General features: G+C 45.4%; 1 protein-coding gene across 2 annotated transcripts; it reads left to right on the forward strand.

Moving 5' to 3' along the window:
* Positions 1-6,321: 6,321 nt before the first annotated feature.
* LOC117368479 (zinc finger protein 420-like) lies at positions 6,322-20,502 on the forward strand. Of its 2 annotated transcripts, none has more exons than XM_033962178.1 (2): positions 6,322-6,533; positions 17,410-20,502. In XM_033962178.1, exon 2 carries the CDS (start codon positions 17,458-17,460, stop codon positions 19,048-19,050), a length of 1,593 nt encoding a protein of 530 aa, XP_033818069.1. In that variant the 5' UTR covers positions 6,322-6,533; positions 17,410-17,457; the 3' UTR covers positions 19,051-20,502. The 2 variants fall into 2 exon arrangements, with proteins under 2 accessions (XP_033818069.1, XP_033818068.1); XM_033962177.1 differs by having other exon boundaries at positions 6,323-6,858.
* The last annotated feature ends 4,202 nt before the right edge of the window (positions 20,503-24,704 follow it).

Raw genomic sequence — 24,704 nt, forward strand, 5'->3', positions numbered from 1 at the left:
CAGACTCACCGGTCTGTAGTTGCCGGATCTCCCCTCGAACCTTTTTCGAAGATTGGCGTAACATTCGCCATCTTCCGGAATCTTTCACGATTTGATTGACAGGTTGGCTATTAGTTGAAGCAGTTCAGCTATAGTCCCTTTCAGTTCTTTGATGACCCTCGGATGGATGCCATCTGGTCCCGGGGATTTATCACTCTTAAGCCTATCGATCTGCCTACATAGCTTTTCTAGACTGACCATCAACCAGAGAAGAGCAACTAAGCTAATAAAGGGCATGGAGGACCTCTCATATACTGACAGACTGAAAAAGCTAGGGCTTTTCTCCCTGGAAAAGCGGAGACTTAGAGGAGACATGATAGAAACCTTCAAGATCATGAAGGGCATAGAAAAAATAGACAGGGATAGATTTTTCAAATTAAGGGGATCAATAAGTACAAGGGGGCACTCAGAGAAATTGAAAGGGGAGAGGTTTAGAACAAACGCCAGGAAGTTCTTTTTCACACAGAGGGTGGTGGATACATGGAACGTGCTGCCAGAGGATGTGATAAACAGGAGCACGCTACAGGGGGTCAAAGAAGCTTTGGATAGGCACTTGGAAGACAAAGGGATTGAGGGGTACAGATAAGAGTAAAGGTAGATTATAGGGATGGGATTAGAGGTAAGTTACAAAATTAATCAGGGACCACTGTTCAGGCACTAGGCCTGATGGGCCACCGCGGGAGCGGACCGCTGAGCAAGATGGACCTCTGGTCTGACTCAGCGGGGGCAACTTCTTATATTCTTATCCCTTTCAGTTTCCTGTCTTCGTTTCCAGCATATAGCCTGATGGGTTCCAGTATGCTGTGTATATCGTCTTCGGTAAATGTGTTCAGTTTGTCGGCGATTGCTTTGTCCTCCTTTAGCACTCCCTTTATTCCATGGTCATTCAACGGTCCCACAGCTTCCTTCGCGAGTCGTTTCCCCTTAATATATCGAAAGAATGGCTTGAAGTTTTTTGCATCCTTGGCTATTTTTCCTCATAGTCTCTTTTGCCCCTTTTACCGCCTTATGGCACCTGTGTTGATGTTTGTGCTTATTCCAGTTTTCATCCGTTCTTTACCTTTTCCATTCCTTAAACAAAGTTTTCTTGTCTCTGATCGCTTCTTCACCTCTACAGTGAGCCACGCCAGTTCCTTGTTCTTTTTCCTCTTGGATCCCTTGTTGATATGCAGAATATATATAGATTTTGCGCCTCGGTGACTGTGTCCTTAAAAAGGGACCAAGCTTGCTCTAGCATTTTTACAGTGCTTATCCTCTTCTTAATCTTCTTCCCACCATGAGTCTCATCCCTTCATAATTCCCTTTTCGGAAGTTCAGTGCCATGGCTTTCGTTCTGGACTGATGTTTCTCCCCTGCGTCCAGGTCGAAGCGGATCATGTTGTGATCGCTGTTTCCCAGCGTCTCTTCTACTTCTACACCTTGTGCCAGTCCTCGCAGTCCATTTAGAATTAAGTCCAGAATTGCATTTCCTCTTGTATTTTCCTTGACAAGTTGTTCCAGGAAGCAATCGCCTACAGCATCCAGGAACTTGGTCTCCCTAGCGCAGCCGGAGGTGCCTAGGTTCCAGTCTATCCCCAGATAGTTGAAGTCGCCCATGATAACTGTGTTGCCTCCCTTGCAGTTGCTTTAATCTCATCAGTCATTTCTCCATCAATTTCTTTGGATTGCCCTGGGGGGTCGATGGTAGATACCGATCTTCGTTTCCAGTCCATTTGTTCCCAGAATTTTGACCCATAGAGACTCTATCTTATCCGTCTGTTCTGGCGTGTTCTCTCCAGTAGATTCAATTCCCTCTTTGACGTATATGGCAATGCCCCCACCTTTTTGAGCCACTCTGTCTCTGCGATATAGTTTGTATTCCGGTAGCACAGTGTCTCAGTCATTTTCCTCAGCTCACCGTGTTTCCGTGATGCTGATGATATCCACGTTATCTTTTTGTGCCATAGCTTCTAATTCACCCATCTTATTCCTTAGGCTCCTTGCATTCATGTACATACACTTGAGTTTGCAGCCTGTTCCTTTCTTGCATTTCCTTCCCTCTTGTGTCCCTTTCAATCTGTCTTGCCTGTGATCAGTGAGTCTTCCCCTCTATCCTCCTGCACGGTATCCTCCAGGTCTACCGGTTCCCGAACCATTGACTCTCTCGGTCGACTGTCGGCTTTCCCCTTCTTCCTAGTTTAAAAACTTCTCAACTTCTCTCTTGATGTTGCTTGCAAGTAGCCTCGTTCGGTCTCTGTTGAGGTGGAGTCTGTCCTTCCTGTACAGTGGTGTAGTGAGGGTACAGGGGCACCAAGTCAGAGGGGGTGCTGGCACCTTTCCGCATCATGCCTCACTTGCGCCATACCACCCCCCACCACTTACCTCCGTATTATCTTCACTAGTACAAGCAACTTCTGCCTGTTGCTCGCGTCAGCCTTGTTCCCCCAAGAAGTGAAGTCAGAGGGAAATCCCCTGCTGGCACGAGGAGCATGCTTGCAGAAACCACTTGCACTAGTGAAGATTAAGATGTATGGAGGGGAGAGGGAGAGTGCAAGTATTGAATGGGGAATGAGAAGGAGCGGGGAGGGGAGCATGGAAAGGAAGGTGCGGGGGGGGGGGGGGCTGCCACCTACCCCTACTATGCTACTGGGTTTGCATCCAGTGAAGGCAGTGCATGCAAATGTATTTTATGTATATTCATGTGGCTATCCTGAAATTTTATTGGGTGTGTCCTGAAAACTGGCCATCCTAATCTAGGTCATACATAATTCTACTACTACTAGTAATTATTTCTAGAGTGCTACCAGAGGTACGCAGCAATGTACGGAGTCACGACGGAGATAGTGGTTAGAGCCACAGCCTCAGCACCTCAGGCTGGGGGTTCAAATCCCATGCTGCTCCTTGACCCTGGGCAAGTCACTTAATCCCCCAATGCTCCAGGTACATAAGATAGACAGACAGAAAAATGCTGGAGTATCTGAATGTAAAAAAACACGTGCCTATAAATAGTATATAAATACTAAAAATAAAATAAATAAATCTAAACAGACAAACTTGAATATCTTGAAAATTCAATGCAGACCAAAAAGAAGGGGAAAACAACCTCATGTGGAGAAACATAAGGAACAGCAAAGCAAAATATTGATAACAAAGGGATTGATTTGGTATAAACATGTGTATATAAGTAGGATGATCAGTAACATAAGTAGGATGATGGATTGTACAGAACCATGCTGAGACCTCATCTGGAATACTGTGTGCAATTCTGAGGCCACATTACCGTAAAGATGTGCTCAGAGTCGAATCGGTTCAGCGGATGGCCACCAAGATGATCCCGGGGCTCAAGGGTCTCTCGTACGAAGAGAGACTGAACAAATTGCAGTCCTACACTCTTGAGGAACGTAGGGAGAGGGGAGACATGATTGAGACATTTATGTATAACAATTTTTATTGAAAGAATCAAATAATCAGTACAATAGGATAATACAAAAATACATTCAATACAATAAGAATTACAATAATACTTCATACAAATTTAAATCATTCTTTCAAATTTAATTTCCATATGAATTAATTCAATCTTATCTACACCCCCCTTAATTCCATCCCCTACCCACTATCTTCCCCTAAATGAAATCCCTCACCCTAGATGAAAGTTGACAAAAATAAATAATTAAAATAAATAACTGGAATGTGATTATTAAACCTAATTTTCATAATAAATCATTAATAACCAAACTTCGTATTTTTGGTGAAAGATTCTGAATATAAGGATCCCAAACGTCCATAAAAAGACATTGAGACATTTAAATACATCACAGGACGTATCGAGGTGGAAGATGATATCTTCGTTCTCAAAGGATCCTCGGCCACAAGAGGGCATCCGCTCAAACTCAGGGGCGGGAAATTTCAAGGCGACATCAGGAAGTTTTTCTTCACGGAAAGAGTGGTTGACCGTTGGAATAAGCTTCCAGTGCAGGTGATCGAGGCCAGCAGCATGCTAGACTTTAAGAATAAATGGGATGCCTATGTGGGATCCCTACGAGGGTCGAGCTGAGGAATTGGTCATTAGGGCATAGACTTAAGAGGATGGGTCAGTAGAGTGGGCAGACTTGATGGGCTTTAGCCCTTTTCTGCCGTCATCTTTCTATGTTTCTATGATTATGGTGTAATCATGCCAGTATTAATAACTCTGTATTGTAACACCACTATTACTACTATTAATTATTTCTATAGCGCTACGAGACGCATGCAACGCTAAACAGAGTCACAAAGTGTAAGAAAACAGTCCCTGCTCGAAAGAGCTTACAATCTAAACAGGCAAGACAGACAAACAGGATGTCATGGATACAGTTAAGGCAGTGGTCTCAAATTCACGGCCCGGGGGCCACATGCGGCCCACCAGATACTATTTTGAGGCCCTCGGTATGTTTATTATAACCACAAAAGTAAAATAAAACAGTTTCTTATCATGTGTCTCTTTAGCTATAAATTACAATATTATTATTATTATTAAGACTTAGACAAAAGGAAAGATTTATAAACTATAAAGAGTTTTACCTCATGAAAAATTGTCATTTCTTTAATAAGACATTAACTTTTTTTTCTGAGGCCCTCCAAGTACCTACAAATCCAAAATGTGGGCCTGGAAAGGGGTTGAGTTTGAGACCACTGAGTTAAGGGGAATGGTTAATCAGCGGGCTGGGTTGGAGGGCAGAGGAGTAGGGTTAAAGATTGAAAGCTATATAAAAAAGATGGGTTTTCAGTCTGCTTTTAAACAAGGGAAGGGGCTTGACGAACAAACTCAGGTAATTTATTCCAGGCATAGGGGGCAGCTAGATGAAAGGAACGGAGTCTGGAATTGGTAGTGGAGGAGAAGGGTAATGCTAAGGGTGACTTATCTGAGGAAAGGAGTTCACTGGGAAGTGTATAAGGAGAGGTGTATAAGTTACCCTACCTAGGGTTTCCAGATTCTCCAAATGAAAAATCCTGATCTGTGTCCCCGTCCCACCCCTTCACCCTGCACGAGCAACATCGGATGGCATACGCACGATGTCATTTTGTTGCTTCTGTGCAGGCACGAATACTGTTCTGATGTCGCTCGTTGCCAGAAGCTTTTAAAACCCTGGACAAAGTGCCGGGTTTTGAAAAGCTGTCCGGGGAAATCCGAATGTCTGGTAACCCTATGCCCTACCAGCGCCTAAATCCAAAACGCCATTTAAAACTGGAACTAAAGAGAAATTACATGGCACCTGCTGGCACCTAAAATGACAGCTCTGGAATCACACCTCCGGAGGTACCTACTGGTCCTAATGCCACTGTAGGCGTGGCTAACATCGTAAGTTTAGAGACGAGATTCACGTCAATGGCAGGCGCCAAAAAGGTATGCCTTGAAAACCCTGGCCTACATTTCCAGTGCCTACTTTTGCCGAAGGCGCAAATCTCTAAAACGGTGCCGTTGTGTGGGATAATGGCGCCGTTTAGTAGTTTCTCTGGCTGCTTGTGCTGGCCTTGGCTTTCCCTCTGACATCACTTCCTGGCCCCATGACCCATGATTTCAGAGGGGAGCCAGGCCAGTGCGCGCAGCAGGCTGGAGAAGTTGCTCGCACTGGCGAAAATTTAAAGAGGTACAGGGGGCGCAAGCATGGCGTGGGGAAGCGGAGGTGCCGGCACCTCCCTCGCAGTACGCCGCTGTATTTGGGCATGAAAATCTGGGTGTCATATTTAGAATCTGGGAGAACACGCATGTGCAAGCATGCGCGATGGTTCATGCATGCGTATCTATTGGAAAGAGCATGTGAAATGAAAGTGAAAATACAAAATTAAACTGGGTGCCCATCCCTATTTAAATCTACCCCCCCCCCCCAGCGGACCTGGGGTGAGCTGCAGACGTATGGTTCAATCTGTCCTCCTTTTTTTGGAGCCATATGGTAGCCCTATGCTGACGGTGACCCAGTGTCAGGTGAGAGATTTTCTGTCCATGCCTGGTTTTGAACTCGCATCCCACAGCAACGATTGCAGCAGGTAGGTCAGAAATCCAGGACTGGATCATCATCACCCTATCTCTCTGTGGCTTGCCTTAATCTACCTCTGTGAGTTTACCCAGTCAGATGCCCGGCCGTTCCATTTTTTTTAAGGGCATGGAGATCCAGTCCTGGTTTTCCACCAAGTTGCACGCAGAGAGGAGCACTTCCTCCGCTTTGTCTGGGTTTCTGAGACCTCAGGAGTCCAGGCTCGTGCGTGCAATAGGCGGGAGTAAAACCAGGGCTGGATCCCCCCCCCCCCCCCGCTCTGCAATCTAACAAAAGGTAGCCCATCCCCCGCTCTCTGTGGTTCCGATTGCAGGCCGGAGCCTTTTCTCTGCAACACTGCCTGCTCTGTCTGGGGGCTCTGATTGCTAACAGGAAGGAGCAAGGGTGGGCAGCTTCCCGGTGCATCCCCCCCCCCAACCACCACCACTGCACACCCCAGGATCTAGGCTGCAGCAGATCTCCAGCACATTGCAAGAGCAAGGGGTAAGAAAGAAGCAGAGCAGCCTGCCCAGGAGAAAGGGCACCCAAGCCCTGCAAGATGGCATGAGCAACTTTTGGGATCCTCAGCCTGCTGCAAGCCTGATTGGGTGCCCAAACAGCAACATTGCCAGATTTCGGGGTGGGGGGCATTAGTCCCTACTTTCTCCATCAAGTTACTGGCTACATTATTTTTAATTGCTTAAAAGGAAGTTGGGGGAGGGAGAGCAGATGAACACAAGACTTTTCAGCACATGTTGTGACTTTGCACCCAGGGGATGGTGAGAGATGAAGACCCCCCTCGGAGAAGAGACTGCTGCCTGACAGAATGGTAAATATCTCAATCAGAGCATAGCTGAGCCGATCTCGTACCCTGTAACATTGCTCTGGGTGTGTTACATGTGTGTATATGTGTGTGAGAGAGAGATAGGTCCTGAAAGTGCATGCCTTTCATGGTGACTTTAGCCCAGACTTTGCAGGCTTGGAGGATTTTTGTTAGTTTGTTTTTGAAGGAATAACGATTTCCACTCAGCATAGTTCCTTTTTCCCCAAAAGGGGCTTGTAGATTTAGTAAATCATAAGAATGTAGGGTAGGAATTCTCAACCCTTATTTATTCATTCACTTTTCTATACTGAGCTCCCCTGAAGGTGTAGGAGTTCTCAACCCTTATTTATTCATTCACTTTTCTATACTGAGCTCCCCTGAGAGTGTAGGAGTTCTCAACCCTTATTTATTCATTCACTTTTCTATACTGAGCTCCCCTGAGAGTGTAGGAGTTCTCAACCCTTATTTATTCATTCACTTTTCTATACTGAGCTCCCCTGAAGGTGTAGGAGTTCTCAACCCTTATTTATTCATTCACTTTTCTATACTGAGCTCCCCTGAAGGTGTAGGAGTTCTCAACCCTTATTTATTCATTCACTTTTCTATACTGAGCTCCCCTGAAGGTGTAGGAGTTCTCAACCCTTATTTATTCATTCACTTTTCTATACTGAGCTCCCCTGAAGGTGTAGGAGTTCTCAACCCTTATTTATTCATTCACTTTTCTATACTGAGCTCCCCTGAAAGTGTAGGAGTTCTCAACCCTTATTTATTCATTCACTTTTCTATTCTGAGCTCCCCTGAAGGTGTAGGAGTTCTCAACCCTTATTTATTCATTCACTTTTCTATACTGAGCTCCCCTGAAGGTGTAGGAGTTCTCAACCCTTATTTATTCATTCACTTTTCTATACTGAGCTCCCCTGAAGGTGTAGGAGTTCTCAACCCTTATTTATTCATTCACTTTTCTATACTGAGCTCCCCTGAAGGTGTAGGAGTTCTCAACCCTTATTTATTCATTCACTTTTCTATACTGAGCTCCCCTGAAGGTGTAGGAGTTCTCAACCCTTATTTTATTCATTCACTTTTCTATACTGAGCTCCCGTGAAGGTGTAGGAGTTCTCAACCCTTATTTTATTCATTCACTTTTCTATACTGAGCTCCCGTGAAGGTGTAGGAGTTCTCAACCCTTATTTATTCATTCACTTTTCTATACTGAGCTCCCGTGAAGGTGTAGGAGTTCTCAACCCTTATTTATTCATTCACTTTTCTATACTGAGCTCCCCTGAAGGTGTAGGAGTTCTCAACCCTTATTTTATTCATTCACTTTTCTATACTGAGCTCCCGTGAAGGTGTAGGAGTTCTCAACCCTTATTTTATTCATTCACTTTTCTATACTGAGCTCCCCTGAAGGTGTAGTTCTCAACCCTTATTTATTCATTCACTTTTCTATACTGAGCTCCCCTGAAGGTGTAGGAGTTCTCAACCCTTATTTATTCATTCACTTTTCTATACTGAGCTCCCCTGAAGGTGTAGGAGTTCTCAACCCTTATTTTATTCATTCACTTTTCTATACTGAGCTCCCGTGAAGGTGTAGGAGTTCTCAACCCTTATTTTATTCATTCACTTTTCTATACTGAGCTCCCGTGAAGGTGTAGGAGTTCTCAACCCTTATTTATTTTTCTATACTGTTCTCCCAGGGGAGCTCAGAACAGTTTACATCAGGGGTGTCCAACCTGCGGCCCCGTGAAGTATTTTGTGCGGCCCCAGTTGAGGGCGCTGCAGTGTTTTTCTCTGCTGCCCCCGGGTGTTTACCATCTTGCCAGCTCCCTCCTCTGTCTTGCTGCAGAGTGCTGCAGAGTTTGCGCGGCCCCAGAAACATTTTTTTCCGGCCAATGCAGCCCAGGGAAGCCCAAAAGGTTGGACACCCCTGGTTTACATGAATTTTTGCCCTGTCAGTCCTGGCGGGCTCACAATCTATGTAATGTACCTGGAGCAATGGGAGGATTAAGTAACTTGCTCAGGGTCACAAGGAGTAGCGTGGGTTTGAACCCACAACCTCAGGGTGCGGAGGCTGGAGCTGTAACCACTGCGCCACACTCTGACCTCAGGACATACCTAGCCAGTCCGGTTTTCAGGATATCCTCGAGAAATACGTGTCAGAGAAATTTGCATGTGCTGCCTCCAGCCTAGCAAATCTGTTTTGTGGGGTATGTGGCCAAGTGGTTAGAGCTGCTGCGAGTTCAATCCCAGCCTGCTCCTGGGCAAGTCATTTTAACTTGCCATTGCCCCAGGTACAGTTAGATTGTGAGCTTACCAGGACAGATAGGGAAAAATACCTGACTACTATCCTGTAATTCACCTAGAAACTGACAGTGTAGAATATAAATCCTATAAATAAATATTAATTGTGGACATCCTGGAAACCTGATTGATGAGGCAGGTCCTGAAGGCTGGGTTGAGAGCCTCTATTGTAGGGTGTGCCAGGGGGGTCAGATTGTTGGCCCATTCACCTGAGCATACTGGCTTCCACAGTGCCCAGTTGGAAACTCAGCTTATCTGTATTAAAACTTAGGGGGTCCTTATATCAAGCCGCACTAGCGGGTCAGCGCGTCGGACGTTTCAAACAACTAACGCCTGCTCAATGCAGGCGGTTTAACATGCGTTAAACCCCCCCTACCGCAGCTTGATAAAAGGACCCCTTAATGTTCATGCCCTGTTCTAAATATGCTGCCAAAGAGAGAGGAGGTTTTAATTATAAAAGAACCCCAATGAGGAAGAATGCAAAGTACGCTTACTGGGAAAAAAATCTCCCCTCAACCCTATACTGGGTGGGGCAGTGGTGGTAATGGTGGTAGAAGCCACTCAAGGAAAGCTACCAACAAATCACAAAATAATGAAATAATTTGTTAGTGAAAGGAAAGTCCTCAGTCTTCTCAGCTTGTCACGGGAACACAAGGCCTCTCTATGCACAGCCGCCACACTAGTACACCCAAAAGGGTATATACCTCTGAAACATCCCAGGACCTTTCGTGTTGCAAAAAAGATAAGTGCAATCAGTGACTATTTATTTTATTATTTATATACCACTTATATCCTAAGTGGTTTCCATTCAGGTACTTTATCATATTTCTTTATCTGTCCTGGTGGGCTCAAACTCTATCTAGTGTACCTGGGGCAATGAGGGGATTAAGTGACTTGCCCAGGGTCACAAAGAGCAGCGAGGGATTTGAACCCACAACCTCAGGGTGCTAAGGCTGTAGCTCTAACCACTGCGCCACACGTGTTAACTGTGCACTAACCGCTTAGGCCCAGATTCTGTAACCGGCACCGATTTTCTAGGTGCTGGTAGGCACCCAAGCTCAGTAAAAAAAAAAAAATGCTATGTAAATTACATTTTTAATTGAGTTTCAAGATGCCTACCTGCGCCTAAAAAAAATTGGCACCAAAATTGCACCTCCGTAGGCGTTTTAGGCCGCCTAACGCCACCGTGGGCGTGCCGAACGCTGGAAGTGGCATTAAGGCGGCCAACAGCGCTTTCAGAGGTGAGATTCACATCAAAGGTAGGCGTCGGAAATGTTGGCCTGCAAAGACTCTGGCCTATATTGCTGGTGCCTACCGTTGCCGGAGGTGCGATTCTGAACCCCGGCGCCATCTCGTGATTGACAGCTGCTTTTAAGGCAGGCGCCGACAACGGCACTGGTTACAGAATCCAGGCCTTAGCGTGCATTAATGTACACGTGCTAGCTGGTTAGCGCAGAAACGTTCACTCCACTCCTGACATCTAGTGTACCTGGGGGGTAATGAGGGGATTAAGTGACTTGCCCAGGGTCACAAGGAACAGCGAGGGATTTGAACCCACAGCCTCAGGGTGCAGAGGCTGTAGCTCTACTGCTGCTGTCCCACCATAGAAGGGTAAATCAGGGTCAGAATAAAGAGCCTATAATAAATAATAAAGTTCAAATAACAGACACAAGAATGCTGGCCACTTCTCGAACTGAGCACAGCACTTATCTGCTTATATGCAGGTCAAAAATATATCAGAAAAGATCCATGTGCTGTTTTAAGTCCAACAGGGCTCCGTTTCAAAGGTTAAACCACCTTCATCAGGAACTAGGGCACTGCTTCTCTCTGTTCGCTCTCTTCTTGATGCCGTCCCAGCAGTGTGTGAAATGAAAGGCAAATTTGAGAGAGATGGCATAAGTGGATATAGGTTAGAATGAAGTTTGGTGTCAGGTCAAAAGCGCACCGGGACAAAGGTGAGCGCAGACAATTGAACGCAGCGCGGAGGCGCACGCCGCAGAAAATTACTGTTTTTACAGCTCCGACGGGAGGGGCGTGGGGGGGAACCCCCCCCACTTTACTTAATAGAGATCGCGCCGCGTTGTGGGGGGTTTGGGGGGTTGTAACCCCCCATATTTTACTGAAAACTTCACTTTTTCCCTGTTTTTAGGGAAAAAGTTAAGTTTACCGTAAAATGTGGAGGGTTACAACCTCCCAAACCCCCCACAACGCCGGTGCGATCTCTATTAAATAAACTGGAGGGACTCCCCAACAAACCCCCCCGTCGGAGCCCCTAAAAACTGTCATTTTCTTCGGCGCGCGCCTCCGTCTTGCGCTCATTTGTCGGCGCGTGCCTTTGTCTTTCACGGGGTTGTCTATGAACCATGAAGTTTGCTATTTGAGCAGGCAGGAATTCCAGCCTCAGAAGACTGGTGCTGGGGGGGGGGAGTTTAAAATCTACTCTTTTGCCTGTCCCAACAGCTAAAAAAACGATTGTCAGATCTTGTGGCAGTGCTTTCCATAAGAACGTAAAAATAGGCTTACTGGGTTGGACCAATGGTCCTTCTAGCCCATTAGCCCATCTTCACAGTGGGACAATCCAGGTCACTAGTGCCCAGCAAAAACCCAAATAGTAGCCAGTCTTTTTGGCTCATGATAGCAGCTAAATAAAATTATGCTCCCCCCCCTCCAAGAGATGCAGAATAATGATGCTGAGGACTCATCTGGGTTGTGACCCCCAAATGTGGGTCCCAACCTATAATTTGGAAAGTTCTGTCCTGGGGTGGGCGGCTGAGGTGAGGGGTTATAAGGGGTGATTCTGTAAGAGTGGGAGTTACAATTTTATGCCACACATATTTATAAAAATGGAGCTCAATATTCATTGCGTTGAATATTCATTCATTCCAGTTTTCTTCTGGCTTACCAAGCAGTGTCTCACTTCTGGTTCACCACACAATTGTTTCCCACGTACACACCTTTATAGGACCCCCAGGGACCCCTGAAGAAGACATTTTGTCGAAACGCGGACCGTGTTGGGTCCTGTATCCCTAGCGGACTAGGTCCTTTAAGGCTCTTATGTGGATGATTTACTTTTATGTGGATGGAATTATTTTATGTGGATGATTTTAGTGTACCTTTGGAACTTTGATACTTTCAAATAAAGTCCATTTAGGAACATCGTCACTCCACAGAGTTTTTTTGGTTTTACCAGATCTCTACCAGGGATTTGCCAGGAAAGAAGAGGTAAAAGGTTAAATGTTATAGATTATTTCTCTCCTTTCTAACCTAAGCTAGAGTGTTCATGGATTGTTATGTTATTACAGTATGTTCAAGACTGGAAAACGTATTTTGTATGTATCTAAAAATACTGTATATATGATGTTACTCAATCTACACTTTTTGGTGGCTTACATCAAAAACGTACACAATGTGTTAAAAAATCCTGACCTACATCATAACATAAAGAATTAACAAATAAAAATACATTAAAATGAATAAGGATCTTCTTACCGATCAAAAGACATCAAAAGTGCAAGATCTGTGATCTACCAACAGCCTACAACTGCAACAAGGCATCTTCAAAATCACAATACAGTACATTTAATTGTTTTGATTTCTTTTAAAAATGAATAAACCATCTACAATTAGGTGGTTTAAAAATAGAAATATTAAAAAAACTTGAAATCATCTCCTTTCAAATGCCTGTTTAAACAAATAAAGGGGAGAAATTCATTCAGGGCCGCTAACTAATTTAGCATGCACTAATGGTAAGACACCCTTAGGAACATATGAACAAAGTTGCCATACTGGGACAGATCGAAGGTCCATCAAGCCCAGTATCCTGTTCCCAACAGTGGCTAACCCGGGTTCCAAGTACCTGGCAAGATCCCAAGGAGTAAAACAGATTTTATGCTGCTTATCTTAGGAATAAGCAGTAGATTTCCCAAAGTCCGTCTTAATAATGGTTTATGGACTTGTGTTTTAGAAATGTATCTGACCCTTTTTTTAAACCCTGCTAAGCCAATTGCTTTTACCACATTCATTGGCAACAAATTCCAGAGTTTAATTACATGTTGAGTGAAGAAATATTTTCTCCAGTTTGTTTTAAATGTACTACTTTGTAGCTTCATTGCATGCCCCCTAGTCCAAGTATTTTTGGAAAGAGTAAACAGGTGATTCATGTCTACCTGTTCCATTCCACTTAGCATTTTATAGACCTTTTTCATATCTCCCCTGAGCCCTTTTTAGGCCCAAGAGCCATAGATGCTTTTGCCATTAGCATGCACTAAATCGGTTCACATCCCTTGATGAATTCCCCCCCCCCCTTAGTCTTGATGATTTTTCAAATAAGTCAGAATTCTTAGTAGCTTGCAAATCAGGAGGTAAAAAAAACCTCCAGAACATTGGCCCTGCCATATAGAAAATTGCTGATGTGTTTTTTTCTAATCTACCTGGGTGCTTAAAATTGGTTACCTATGTCCAGGATCAATTCCAAGGCTGATTTTTTACTGTTCCCTCTAAGCTGAGCAGGAGTCCTCCACCCACAGTCTCACCAATAGAGGGTGCTGTTTTACTGTCACATTTTTCAATTGTGAGGGACAGGCAAGTTCTGCAGGACTCCAGGGAACATACCTGTCCTTAGCGACTGAAAATATTCCACCCCCTAGTGGTAGCAATGCAGCTGGAGGACACCTGCTCAGCTTAGAGGGAACATAATGTTACGTCCAGTGAGTCATTTCAAAGACCTGATTCTAAAGAGTTGATGCCACAGCATGGTCTCTATAATCAAGGTACTACCACCGGAGCCAGGGGGCTACCATTATAGAAGGAGGTGAGGCCTATAAACTACCGCCGGGGACGAGGAGATACTGCAGCCAGTGTCCGAGAACCACAATTGGAGTCAGGCCACAGAGCTGCCATTGTGGTCGACACGTTGGAACGAAAGTCAGAGGACTAGAAAGTGGGTGACAAGAGGTTGTAGGTAGGAATGTAAATAATACAGTTATCGTTCCAGTCTCCTCTGCTAGCGACCTTGGAGTCGTCTTTGACTCTGACCTCTCATTTTCTACCCACATCCAACAGACTGCTAAAGCCCGTCGCTTCTGTCTCTGCCACATCACTAAAATTCACTCCTTCCTCTCAGCACACTACCCGGACCCTTGTCCACACTCTTGTAAGCTCACACTTAGACTACTGCAATTTACTTGCAACAGGTCTCCTGCTGAACCGCCTCTCCCCCCCCCCTACTATCTGTACAAAACTCAGTTGCATGACTTAACTATTTATTTCCAGGGTCTACTTTAAATGTGCCTGCCTAACCTTCAAGATCCTCCACGGTATCCTTCCTCCTTTTATCCCTCTATCCTGGAATTCCTCAAATCCAACCTCCACTAGATCCACTCAAAAATTAAAACTATCCTACCCCTCCTTAAAAGGCATCTCCCTTGTTGGTAAACTTGGCTCTTCCCTCCCTTTCAGAATCACTCAGCTCTGGAACAGTCTCCCTTCCCCTCTCCGCAATTTGAGCCCCCTTCTACCATTCCGTAAGCATCTGAAGACCTGGCTCTTCTCCAGAACGTAACCCCGTCCCGCTCCTGGCACTCTCACACCAACCTCTCTTCTCTCATACTTATATAATTCCACTGGAGTTCCGTTCCTTCCCTAACCATGTAAACCGTGTCGAACTCCATCTGCGGAGATGATGCGGTATATAAACCCAAGATTTAGATTAGATTAGATTAGATTAACTACAGCCAACCTCGCTACACTCGCCTCACACCCTCTCAAATCACTTCACTGGCTCCCTATCCGCCTCCGCATACAGTTCAAACTCCTGTTACTAACCTACAAGTATGTTCTTGCCACAGCCCCTCAGTATCTCCCCTTATACATCTCCCTGAGGACTACGTTCCTCGGATAAGCTGTTTTTTTATCTGTACCCTTCTCTTCCACTGCCAATTCCAGACGTTGTTCTTTTCATCTAGCTGCCCCCGGATATGCCTGGAATAAACTACCTGAGTTCGTCCATCACGCCCCTTCCCTTTGCCTTGTTTAAAAGCAAATTGAAAACCCACCTTTTTGATATAGCTTTCAATCCATAACCCTACTCCCCACTGCTCAGTGCCCTGACTTATTTGAAAAACAAGGCTGGTCTGTCCTAATTGTATTCTCCCCCCCCCCCCCCCCCCCGGCATCCTGTTTGTCTGTTTGGATTGTAAGCTCTTTCGATCTTGACTCTGTATAGTGCTGCGAATGTCTGGTAGCACTCTAGAAATAATTAATAATAATAGTAGGAACGGGGAGGAATGTAGGAGAGGAGCAGGTGAGAGCAAAAAGGCAAAGCGCCCCCAAATTTTAGCCGATGCCTACATTTTAAATAGAATAAACGAGTGGAACCAGCTTGGATACTAAATCTAAAATCAGTACGTTTAAATCCTCCCTTAAGGACTTCATAGGAGAGAGATGTCATCCAGTGATCTCCGAGGTTTCTCAAATGCCGGAGATATTTTGAAAATGCAGTAGCATTTTGTCAAAACACAATCATCTTGGGTTATTATCAATAAATTATTTCCAGGCCTTTGTTCTGTTGTTTTGACATTGTAGGACGTGTTCTTTTTTTCACGTAGCCTAGATTTTCGAAACATACCATAGTAACATAGTAACATAGTAGATGACGGCAGATAAAGACCCGAATGGTTCATCCAGTTTGCCCAACCTGATTCAATTTAAATTTTTTTTTTTTTTTTTCTTCTTAGCCATTTCTGGGCGAGAATCCAAAGCTTTACCCGGTACTGTGCTTGGATTCCAACTGCCGAAATCTCTGTTAGGACTTACTCCAGCCCATCTACACCCTCCCAGCCATTGAAGCCCTCCCCTGCCCATCCTCCTCCAAACGGCCATGCCCAGACGCAGACCGTACAAGTCTGCCCAGTAACTGGCCTAGTTCAATCTTTAATATTATTTTCTGATTCTAAATCTTCTGTGTTCATCCCACGCTTCTTTGAACTCAGTCACAGTTTTCCTCTCCACCACCTCTCTCGGGAGCGCATTCCAGGCATCCACCACCCTCTCCGTAAAGTAGAATTTCCTAACATTGCCCCTGAATCTACCACCCCTCAACCTCAAATTATGTCCTCTGATTTTACCATTTTCCTTTCTCTGGAAAATATTTTGTTCTACGTTAATACCTTTTAAGTATTTGAACGTCTGAATCATATCTCCCCTGTCTCTCCTTTCCTCTAGGGTATACATATTCAGGGCTTCCAGTCTCTCCTCATACGTCTTCTGGCGCAAGCCTCCTATCATTTTCGTCGCCCTCCTCTGGACCGCCTCAAGTCTTCTTACGTCTTTCGCCAGATACGGTCTCCAAAACTGAACACAATACTCCAAGTGGGGCCTCACCAATGACCTGTACAGGGGCATCAACACCTTCTTCCTTCTACTGACTACGCCTCTCTTTATACAGCCCAGAATCCTTCTGGCAGCAGCCACTGCCTTGTCACACTGTTTTTTCGCCTTTAGATCTTCGGACACTATCACCCCAAGGTCCCTCTCCCCGTCCGTGCATATCAGCTTCCATGATATCTTGAGGTCCTTGGGTATGATAAGTTCATGCTTCTCTCCTACATAGTGTGAAAGTAGCAAAGGTGGTCTCCCTTCGAGACACTGTGGTTTTCCAGCAGTGAGACTGTATTAAGTGAATATTTGTGCCCTTTTAGTACTTGTGGAAGAATTTGACAGCTCTTGACAAAGGCTTTTGAGGAAACTTGGCCAAGTCATGTCTGGCTTCAATAAAATTTCTATGGTTGCAACTTTGATTGTTCCTCCTCCTTGAACCACCCTTGCTGCCTTATATTGTTGCTTCTTTTTGCAAAGGTTATATTCCTGGTTTTGGTGCTTCTCGCCTACATGGGCCATTACACCATTCATAGTTTGTTAATTTTAGGTGAAGCATTAAGAAGCTATCCTAGGCAGATTGCTCTACAAGCTAGGATGTACCCCGAGAACAGTTATTTTGAAAGAAATTCTGACTGGAGAACCAGGATTTCAGCAGAGAACCTACCATCTTGAATCTTTCAAAGGGAGAAGAGAAAGAAATGTTACACTTATAGGGGGTGAGGTTTGGGGCAAAGGAAAGGAGCAACTCCCTGAGGTTGACTAATAATTCGAAAGTGTTCATGTTGAAGGATGAGCTAAACACAGATCGATTCTTTTTAGAAAAAGCCCTTCTATTTTTTTCCCTCACTAAATAAATTATTTCTGTTTGTTTATAAATTCTAGGTTCATTGAATGTTCAGAAAACACCAACAGTTTTCTGGTCTGTCCTGAATGGATCTTGACAGCCAGGAACAGGAGAGCCAAGGCGTGGAGGTTAGATTGGATTACAGACTTGCAGTTGGTAAGAGAACAGTGCCTGTTCCAGAGAGCTTGAAAGTGAAGCCTGACGTTGACATGACAGCAAAGGTGACCGCAGATTCTAAGACCCGTATGCATATGGTGGCGGTCCCTGAGAAACTAAATGGCATACCGACACAGACCAGATATATGACATTTGGTGGGGTTAGTCAAAACTGGGGTGCAAAGAAGTCAGGATTGGAACACATTGGTGTCCTGTCCTGCCCTGCTAATTGTGCAAGGAAACAACCTGCAGAAAGCCCAGACACCCCGGCCCAAAGAAGAAAAGTCAACATTTCTAAATACGACCAGGATAGAGATGCTACCAAAGGAACAGTTATTGGAAAGACTCAAAATGTGGAAGTGACACGCTGGTCAGGTCAGGTCAGAACCCCAATGTGGCGATGTCTGCCCCAAAAAACAAATTCACGTGCACTGCCACCCTCTGTCAGGTTGGGGTTAGAAGCCAAAGCTGGTGCCATCAATGGTCCGCCACCCATCTCCCGCCACCCTGCCCTGCTGAAAACCTTTAATGGCTATTCTGCTGCGAGCCAGTCAGCCCTCTTTGTAGAAGGTGGTGGCCAACAAAGTGAGCCTAGAAATTCTGCCCTTTCTGTAGGGAGCCCGTTTCACCGCGCCGAGGGCAAACTGGCAGTCCAAAATGCCAAAAAAATCTGGGTTTCCGCAGGTGAGGCCTACCAGAGTTTCCAAGTCAATAGGCAAACCTTGCTGTTAAAGGACGGCATGGTCCGTTCATCTCATGGGCACTCCTCTGAAATGCCACAGGAGAACAAATCTGCCAGGAGCCGGGGCATAGTTAAAAGTGAGAGCACTAGCAACCTAAGTTTTATTAGTCAAAAGACAGGAGGGATACAGCCCACCAAACTCTACAAAGAAAAATCTCAACAGGACAGCGGAGACGAGGGAGAAATAGGTATAGTAGAAAATGCAGGGTTGACTGCCCAGACCCCAGTAATTCCTGAATGTGGGGAACAGTCTGGGAAATTCTTACTAATTGACAGCAAGGGGCTGCCCTATACTGTGTTTGTACGCCAATCAAAGCCCTTGGACAGGAAGGAACTAGAATCGGGGACCGAGGTGGGCAGCCACTTAATGGAGACACGGGTAGCGCCCAGGAAGTTGTACAGTTGCCCTGTGTGCTCCCGTGTTTTTGCATACCTGTCCTATCTGCAGCGGCATAGCATCACTCACTCTGAGCAGAAGCCGCACGTCTGCCAGGTGTGTGGCAAGGCCTTCAAGCGCACCTCCCACTTGGAACGCCACAAGTACACCCACGCGGGCAGCAAGCCCCACCGCTGCCCCATTTGCCAGCGTAGCTTCCGCGATGCCGGGGAGCTGACCCATCACCAGCGGGTGCACACTGGGGAGCGGCCCTACCAGTGCGCAGTCTGCCACATGCGCTTCGGTGAACGCAACACACTCCAGCGTCATGTGCGCCGCAAGCACCTCGAAGCACCAGTTTCCCCAACAGAGGAGAGTGCGCCTCTTCATCCTGTAGACCTTTGACCTTTATGGAATTCTAATGTCTCTTTTCTATTTTTCTATCATACTGAATATTAATTAAAAAGAGGAACATTAAAGGATCGGGAGGATATCGTTCAGCAGCCTTCTGCATATTCTCCCAGCTTTTCTCCCATCAGGCTACCTCCTTTACAGGAGCCACTTGGCTTCTCCATTGAAGAAACCCAGGTGTTGTCTTCTTCCCCCTGGACTGTGGAGAAGGGCGTTAGCTCGAGCCACGAAATGCCATTACAGAGCCAGGTGTATTAGTTGTGTTTCGAAGTCAGAGCAGTTGAACACTGAATTCATTATTCACCTCTTGTCTGTCTCCTTTTACTGTCCCCTCTGCTCCTTTCCCTTCCCTCTAAAAAAAACTTGGTCCTGTTTATCTGTAGAAAAATCAATAAACTTTGCTGTTTTTCTTGGTGGCCTTTTGTCTCTGATTATATTTGCACAACTTAAACCAACAGGTCCCATCTCTCACTGTGATAGAAGCCTGTGGCCGAGTGTCTAAATGGCAGAGCCAGAGGTTCTGTCCAATGTGAGAGCTCAGGCTCGTTCACATCCTCTAATCATCAGAAGACCTCTCCCAGTTGTGTGCATTCCGTTCCACAATCCTTTTCGCAGAGCTATGAGAAGTCTGTGTTCCATCGCACACTCTCTACTCTGTTGTATAGTTTGTCCAGTTACTTGGGCTCACTTTCTGTGACCTCAGACAATAGAAAAGTTATCCCAGATGCCTGTACACCCTTCCACACTCTGTGAATAAAAGAATGTTCCCAGTTGTCGGTGATCTTTCCTATATCCTCCGACTAGTAGGACTGCTGTCCCAGTAGTTAGTGTTACCTTCCACAATCTCTAACCAATGGAAGAACTCATGAAGCTACCTGTGCTCCCCCCTTAGACCAATGGAAGAGCTTTCCCAGCTGTCGGTACTCCCTCTGTGACCAATAGGAGAGCTCTCCCAGCTACCTATGCTCCCCCATAGACCAATAGAAGAGCTCGTGAAGGTGTCTGTGCTCCCCTCCATTGACCAATAGGAGAACTCTCCCAGCTGCCTGCGCTTCCCTTCCCATAGGCCAATAGAAGAGCTCTCAAAGCGTCCTGTGCTCACCCCATTGACCAGTAGAACTCTCCCAGCTGCTTGCACTCCCCCATAGATCAATAGAAGAGCTTATTAAGCTGCCTGTGCTCCCCCCCTTGACCAATGGAAGAGATTTCCCAGCTGTTGGTGCTCCCTCTGTAACCAATAGAAGAGCTCTTGCAGTGGCCTGTGTTCCCCCCCCCCCATTGACCAATAGAACTCTCCCAGCTGCTTGCACTCCCCCCATAGACCAATAGAACTCTCTCAGCTGCCTGCACTGCCCCTCATAGACCAATAGAAGAGCTCTCGCTGCTGCCTGCACTGCCCCTCATTGCCCAGTAGAAGAGCTCTCAAAGCTGCCTGTGCAACCCTCCCAAAGACCAAAGAAGAGTTCCCCCGGATGCCTGAAATGTGAATTGCAGGCTAGCTGTTAGCCTTGCGTGAACCAAGAACATAATCTTAACTATTGTATGGACCCAATTTACAAAAGGTTTTTGATTTTGAGAGTTATGCTGATAAATTGGCCTCATTGTTTCTGTTTATTAAGATTCCTGATATACCACCTTTCTGTGATAAAACCAAAAGCAAAGTTTTGTGCCTGGGGTAATGGAGCACAGAAGCCAAATTGAGGAGAGTAGGTCATGGTGGTTGGAGCTCCAGCCTCAGCGCCCTGATGTTGTAGGTTCAAATCCTGCGCTGCTTCTTCTGACTCTGAGCAAGTTACCTAATCCTCCACTGCCCCAGCTACATTAGATAGTCTGTAAGTCCGCCGGGACAGATAGGGAAAATGCTTCAGGACCTGGTTTGTAACCTGTTTCCCAGTTCCAGGAAGTTAAGCTGATGCCTTTTTTATTGGATTAAATGTAATATATTTTTTGACTAGCTTTAAAGGCCATACATTTTTTTCCCCTCAGGATTTTTAGACAATTACAAACTATTTGACATATTAATTTGGATTGCTTTCCAGATGACACTATGAAATTTGAAAAATGCAGACACCTTAAAAAGCCTGCATTTAAAAGCTTCGGTTCTCATGTTAAAACGCTACACTTTCTTGTATATTTGGATGTTTGTCGAGTGGACCATTGGAGGACACCTGATGCAGGCTCAGTAGTCGAAACGGTCTGTGTCGAGTCTGTTTTTAAAAATTCCACCTCACACTGTTATTAAAGTCTTTGGTTTGGAAGGTCTGGTCTTTACTCCTTTTTTTTTCTGTGGATACCTTAAAAAACACATTTTGGTGGAATACTGGATATACAATTTCCAAATATGAGGTAAAGATGCCCCATACTATATATACTGGCAAAAAAACATTGGCACGGAATCATGGGCCACCAAGCGCGATTCTGTGAAAGTTATGCGCACTGTACAGAATTGCGCTTGGCGCCGCTAAGCATCCCAACTTTTAGACGCACCCTATTTATGATGGTGTCCTCCTAGATGCCTGCGCCAACTTGTGCGCACATCAGCGCCTAAGCCAAGAACATAGAAACATAGAAGATGACGGCAGATAAGGGCCATAGCCCATCAGGTCTGCCCACTCTACTGACCCACCCCCGAGTCTCCTATCCTAGGGATCCCACTCCTGGTGACAGGTTCCCTTGGCTTAACCCTCTAAGGGATCCCACATGGGCATCCCAATTGCTCTTAAATTCTTGCACGCTGTTTGCCTCGATCACCTGCACCGGGAGCTCGTTCCAAGCCAAGAACATGGGCAAGATCCATCCCATGACCACGCCCACTTTTATCTACAGTCATTCAACAAGGAGCATAGCACTTTGGCCCATATTATATAAAGAGCGCCTATATTAGTCGCTTTAATTGCGGCCGCCTACATTTGGGATCTATGCTGAACTTAACTCCTAGGACGCTTAGCTACATCGAAGTGGAGGTGCCCTTCCACATCTAAGGGCCCCTATGTTAAAAAGTAGGCGTGGTGATGGGCAGAGAATAGGCGCGGTTGAGTTAGGTTTCGTTAGGTGTCTTGACAAAGGCGCCGCCAAATTATGCAAGTGAAAAGCTGATCTAACTATGTTACCAATGGAGTGGCGCTTTTGTCTAGGATGCCTAGGGACACTTAATTTCACTTAGGCACGGTTCTATAAATGGCACCTAGCAGATGATTGAGAACTGCGCCAAGCAGCGCCCACAATGTAGGTGCGCTTAGGCGCTGTTTATAGAATCTGGCCCTTTGTTCTGAGCGCCTGACTTTCAGTTAACTCCAGTTAATACCATTTATGAGGCATTAATTGGAAATTATCGGCATGGATTAGTCCTGATGCTTTAATTGTCATGTTGGTTTTCAGCCTTTCGTTGTCTCCTTTCACGTCTACGAATGATTTACAAGATCAGTCTAATAAATGTCCTTAACGGGAACAGCTCTGGCTCTAGGGCTGTTTAACTAAGATTCATGATGTGCTAACACGCACCTAACAGCTTAAAATGGCGTATGTGGGACACTGCCATCTTGTGGTAACTGCCAAATTACTATGGGCTTTTAATGGCCTTGAACACTGCCAGAGACAGCCCATCATAGGGATTGGGGCAGCTTGTTCCAAGCATACGGCGCAGCAAGGCAGAAGGGAGGCTGTCTCTGGTTACCTGCTCGATGCTGGCTATCTCTGGCTACCTATTACTACCATTAATAAGTTCTATAGCGCTATTAGGTGTGCGCAGTGCTGTTCACGCAGGTAGTATCTCTGTCCCTAGCCGGGCTTACAATCTTACGTTTTGTACAAGGGGTAATGGAGTGCAAAGTGAGCCGCCCAGGGTCGCGAGGAGACCATCTTTTGGACAATTAGGAATATTTTTCACGTGTTGCCAGAGCACCTGTTGACTTCATTAACTCCCAGCCCCCTCCTTTTAACAAAACTGTGGCATGGTTTTTAGCGCCGGCCATGATGGTAACAGCTCCGGCACTTATAGGAATTCTATGAGCGTTGGAGCTGTTCCCGCCGTGGCCAGCGCTAAAAACTGCTGTACGGTTTTGTAAAAGGTGGGTTAAGTTCTCATTTCATTTACTTTCTGTATCTTTACATAGGAGGAGTGTGATATTGATTCATCAGAGACACTGTCATTTGGCACTTGCATTGGGGACATTTAGTGCGCAGTGACAGTTCCCTATAGATTGGTCCTACGTCTCTTGTGACTGCACTAATGGTGAACCAAGCACATCATGCTCAGTTTTTTTTTGAGTTGCAATTTATTTAGATTTTCAATATTCTCGTAATCCCTATATGTGTATTTAACGTGTACAGACATTGACATATGGCCATTAATTATAATATACAAAAATGACATTTTATGGCTGCAGCAAAATCGGCTTTAGCGCTTGGGGAAAACCTGTGCAAGGACAAGCTAAGGTCATTCTTTTGCCACAACTTAATAAAAGGGACTCTTTACTTCCCAGAAACACATGGGGGGGGGGGGGGGAATCTTTAACACAGTGTCTCTCAAACTGTGCCACAGAATTTCCGAGTGTGCCACAAGAGATTCCAGAATTTTATTGTATTTAAAAAAAATTCCCTTCATAAGTATACACTAGAATAGATGACATCTTCTATCGTATCAAGCAGCCTTATGGGGCAAACACCTGGAAAAACTAATTATACACGCGAATAACTATGGCGAATTTAGGAAACATCTAAAAACATACCTGTTCTTGAAGTACCTAGGTAACGAATCTGGAGAATCGCTCCCATCACAATCTCTCCCTTAAATCTGATCCCTAAACTATTAGCCACTAATCTCTAACTATGTATGTTCCACTCAATTTGTAGCATCTTTTTAATCATTGTAAACCGCATAGAACTTCACAGTCCTGCGGTATATAAACTTATTATTATTATTATATACTTCGTGTACGCAAGAGTCTGTCAATGTTATGAGCATCTGTGTGCGTAAGGATACAACCACCCAGACAAGCACCATTCTTGGTCCTTGAAAACTAATGGCAAGTAATTTTATTTTTATTTTTTATGCAGTAGTTATCCTAACTTGAACAACAAAGCAATCGAGGCTTTGTTACCGTTTGGATCTTCTTATCTTTGCGAACTTGGATTTTCAGCTCTGACAGAAATTAAATTATCCCAGGACAAGCAGGCAGCCTATTCTCACATATGGGTGACGTCATCCGACGGAGCCCCGATGCGGACGCCTCACAAGCAGACTTGCTTGAAGAAACTCGAAGTTTCGAGTCGCCCGCACCGCGCATGCGCGAGTGCCTTCCCGCCCAGCACAGGGCGCGTCTCCTGAGTTCTTAGTTTTCTGCGGAGCCGAGAAGTCCATCTTTGACTCTCTGCGTTCAACTTCGTTCACTTTTTGCCTTCTCTTCAACCGCGGTTGGTGTATTTTCTTCACGAATCACTGTTTTATTTTGCTTTATTTCCTTTAGTTCTCCGGGACGGGCTGCTCAGCCGCAGCTCGCGAGCTTCGACTTTGTGGTGGCTATTTTTCGGCCTATGTCCCGGCCTGCTACAGGCTTTAAGAGGCGTAGCAAGTGTCAGCGCGCGATCTCCCTTATGGACCCTCACAGACGCTGCCTCAAGTGCCTTGGGCAGAAACATCATCCAAGGTC

This window comes from Geotrypetes seraphini, chromosome 10, assembly GCF_902459505.1.
Source record: "Geotrypetes seraphini chromosome 10, aGeoSer1.1, whole genome shotgun sequence".
In the NCBI taxonomy this organism is placed as follows: domain Eukaryota; kingdom Metazoa; phylum Chordata; class Amphibia; order Gymnophiona; family Dermophiidae; genus Geotrypetes; species Geotrypetes seraphini.

Excerpts from the sequence above, each read along its gene's own strand:
- LOC117368479 (XM_033962178.1), top strand. The coding sequence starts at position 17,458 with ATGGATCTTGACAGCCAGGAACAGGAGAGCCAAGGCGTGGAGGTTAGA.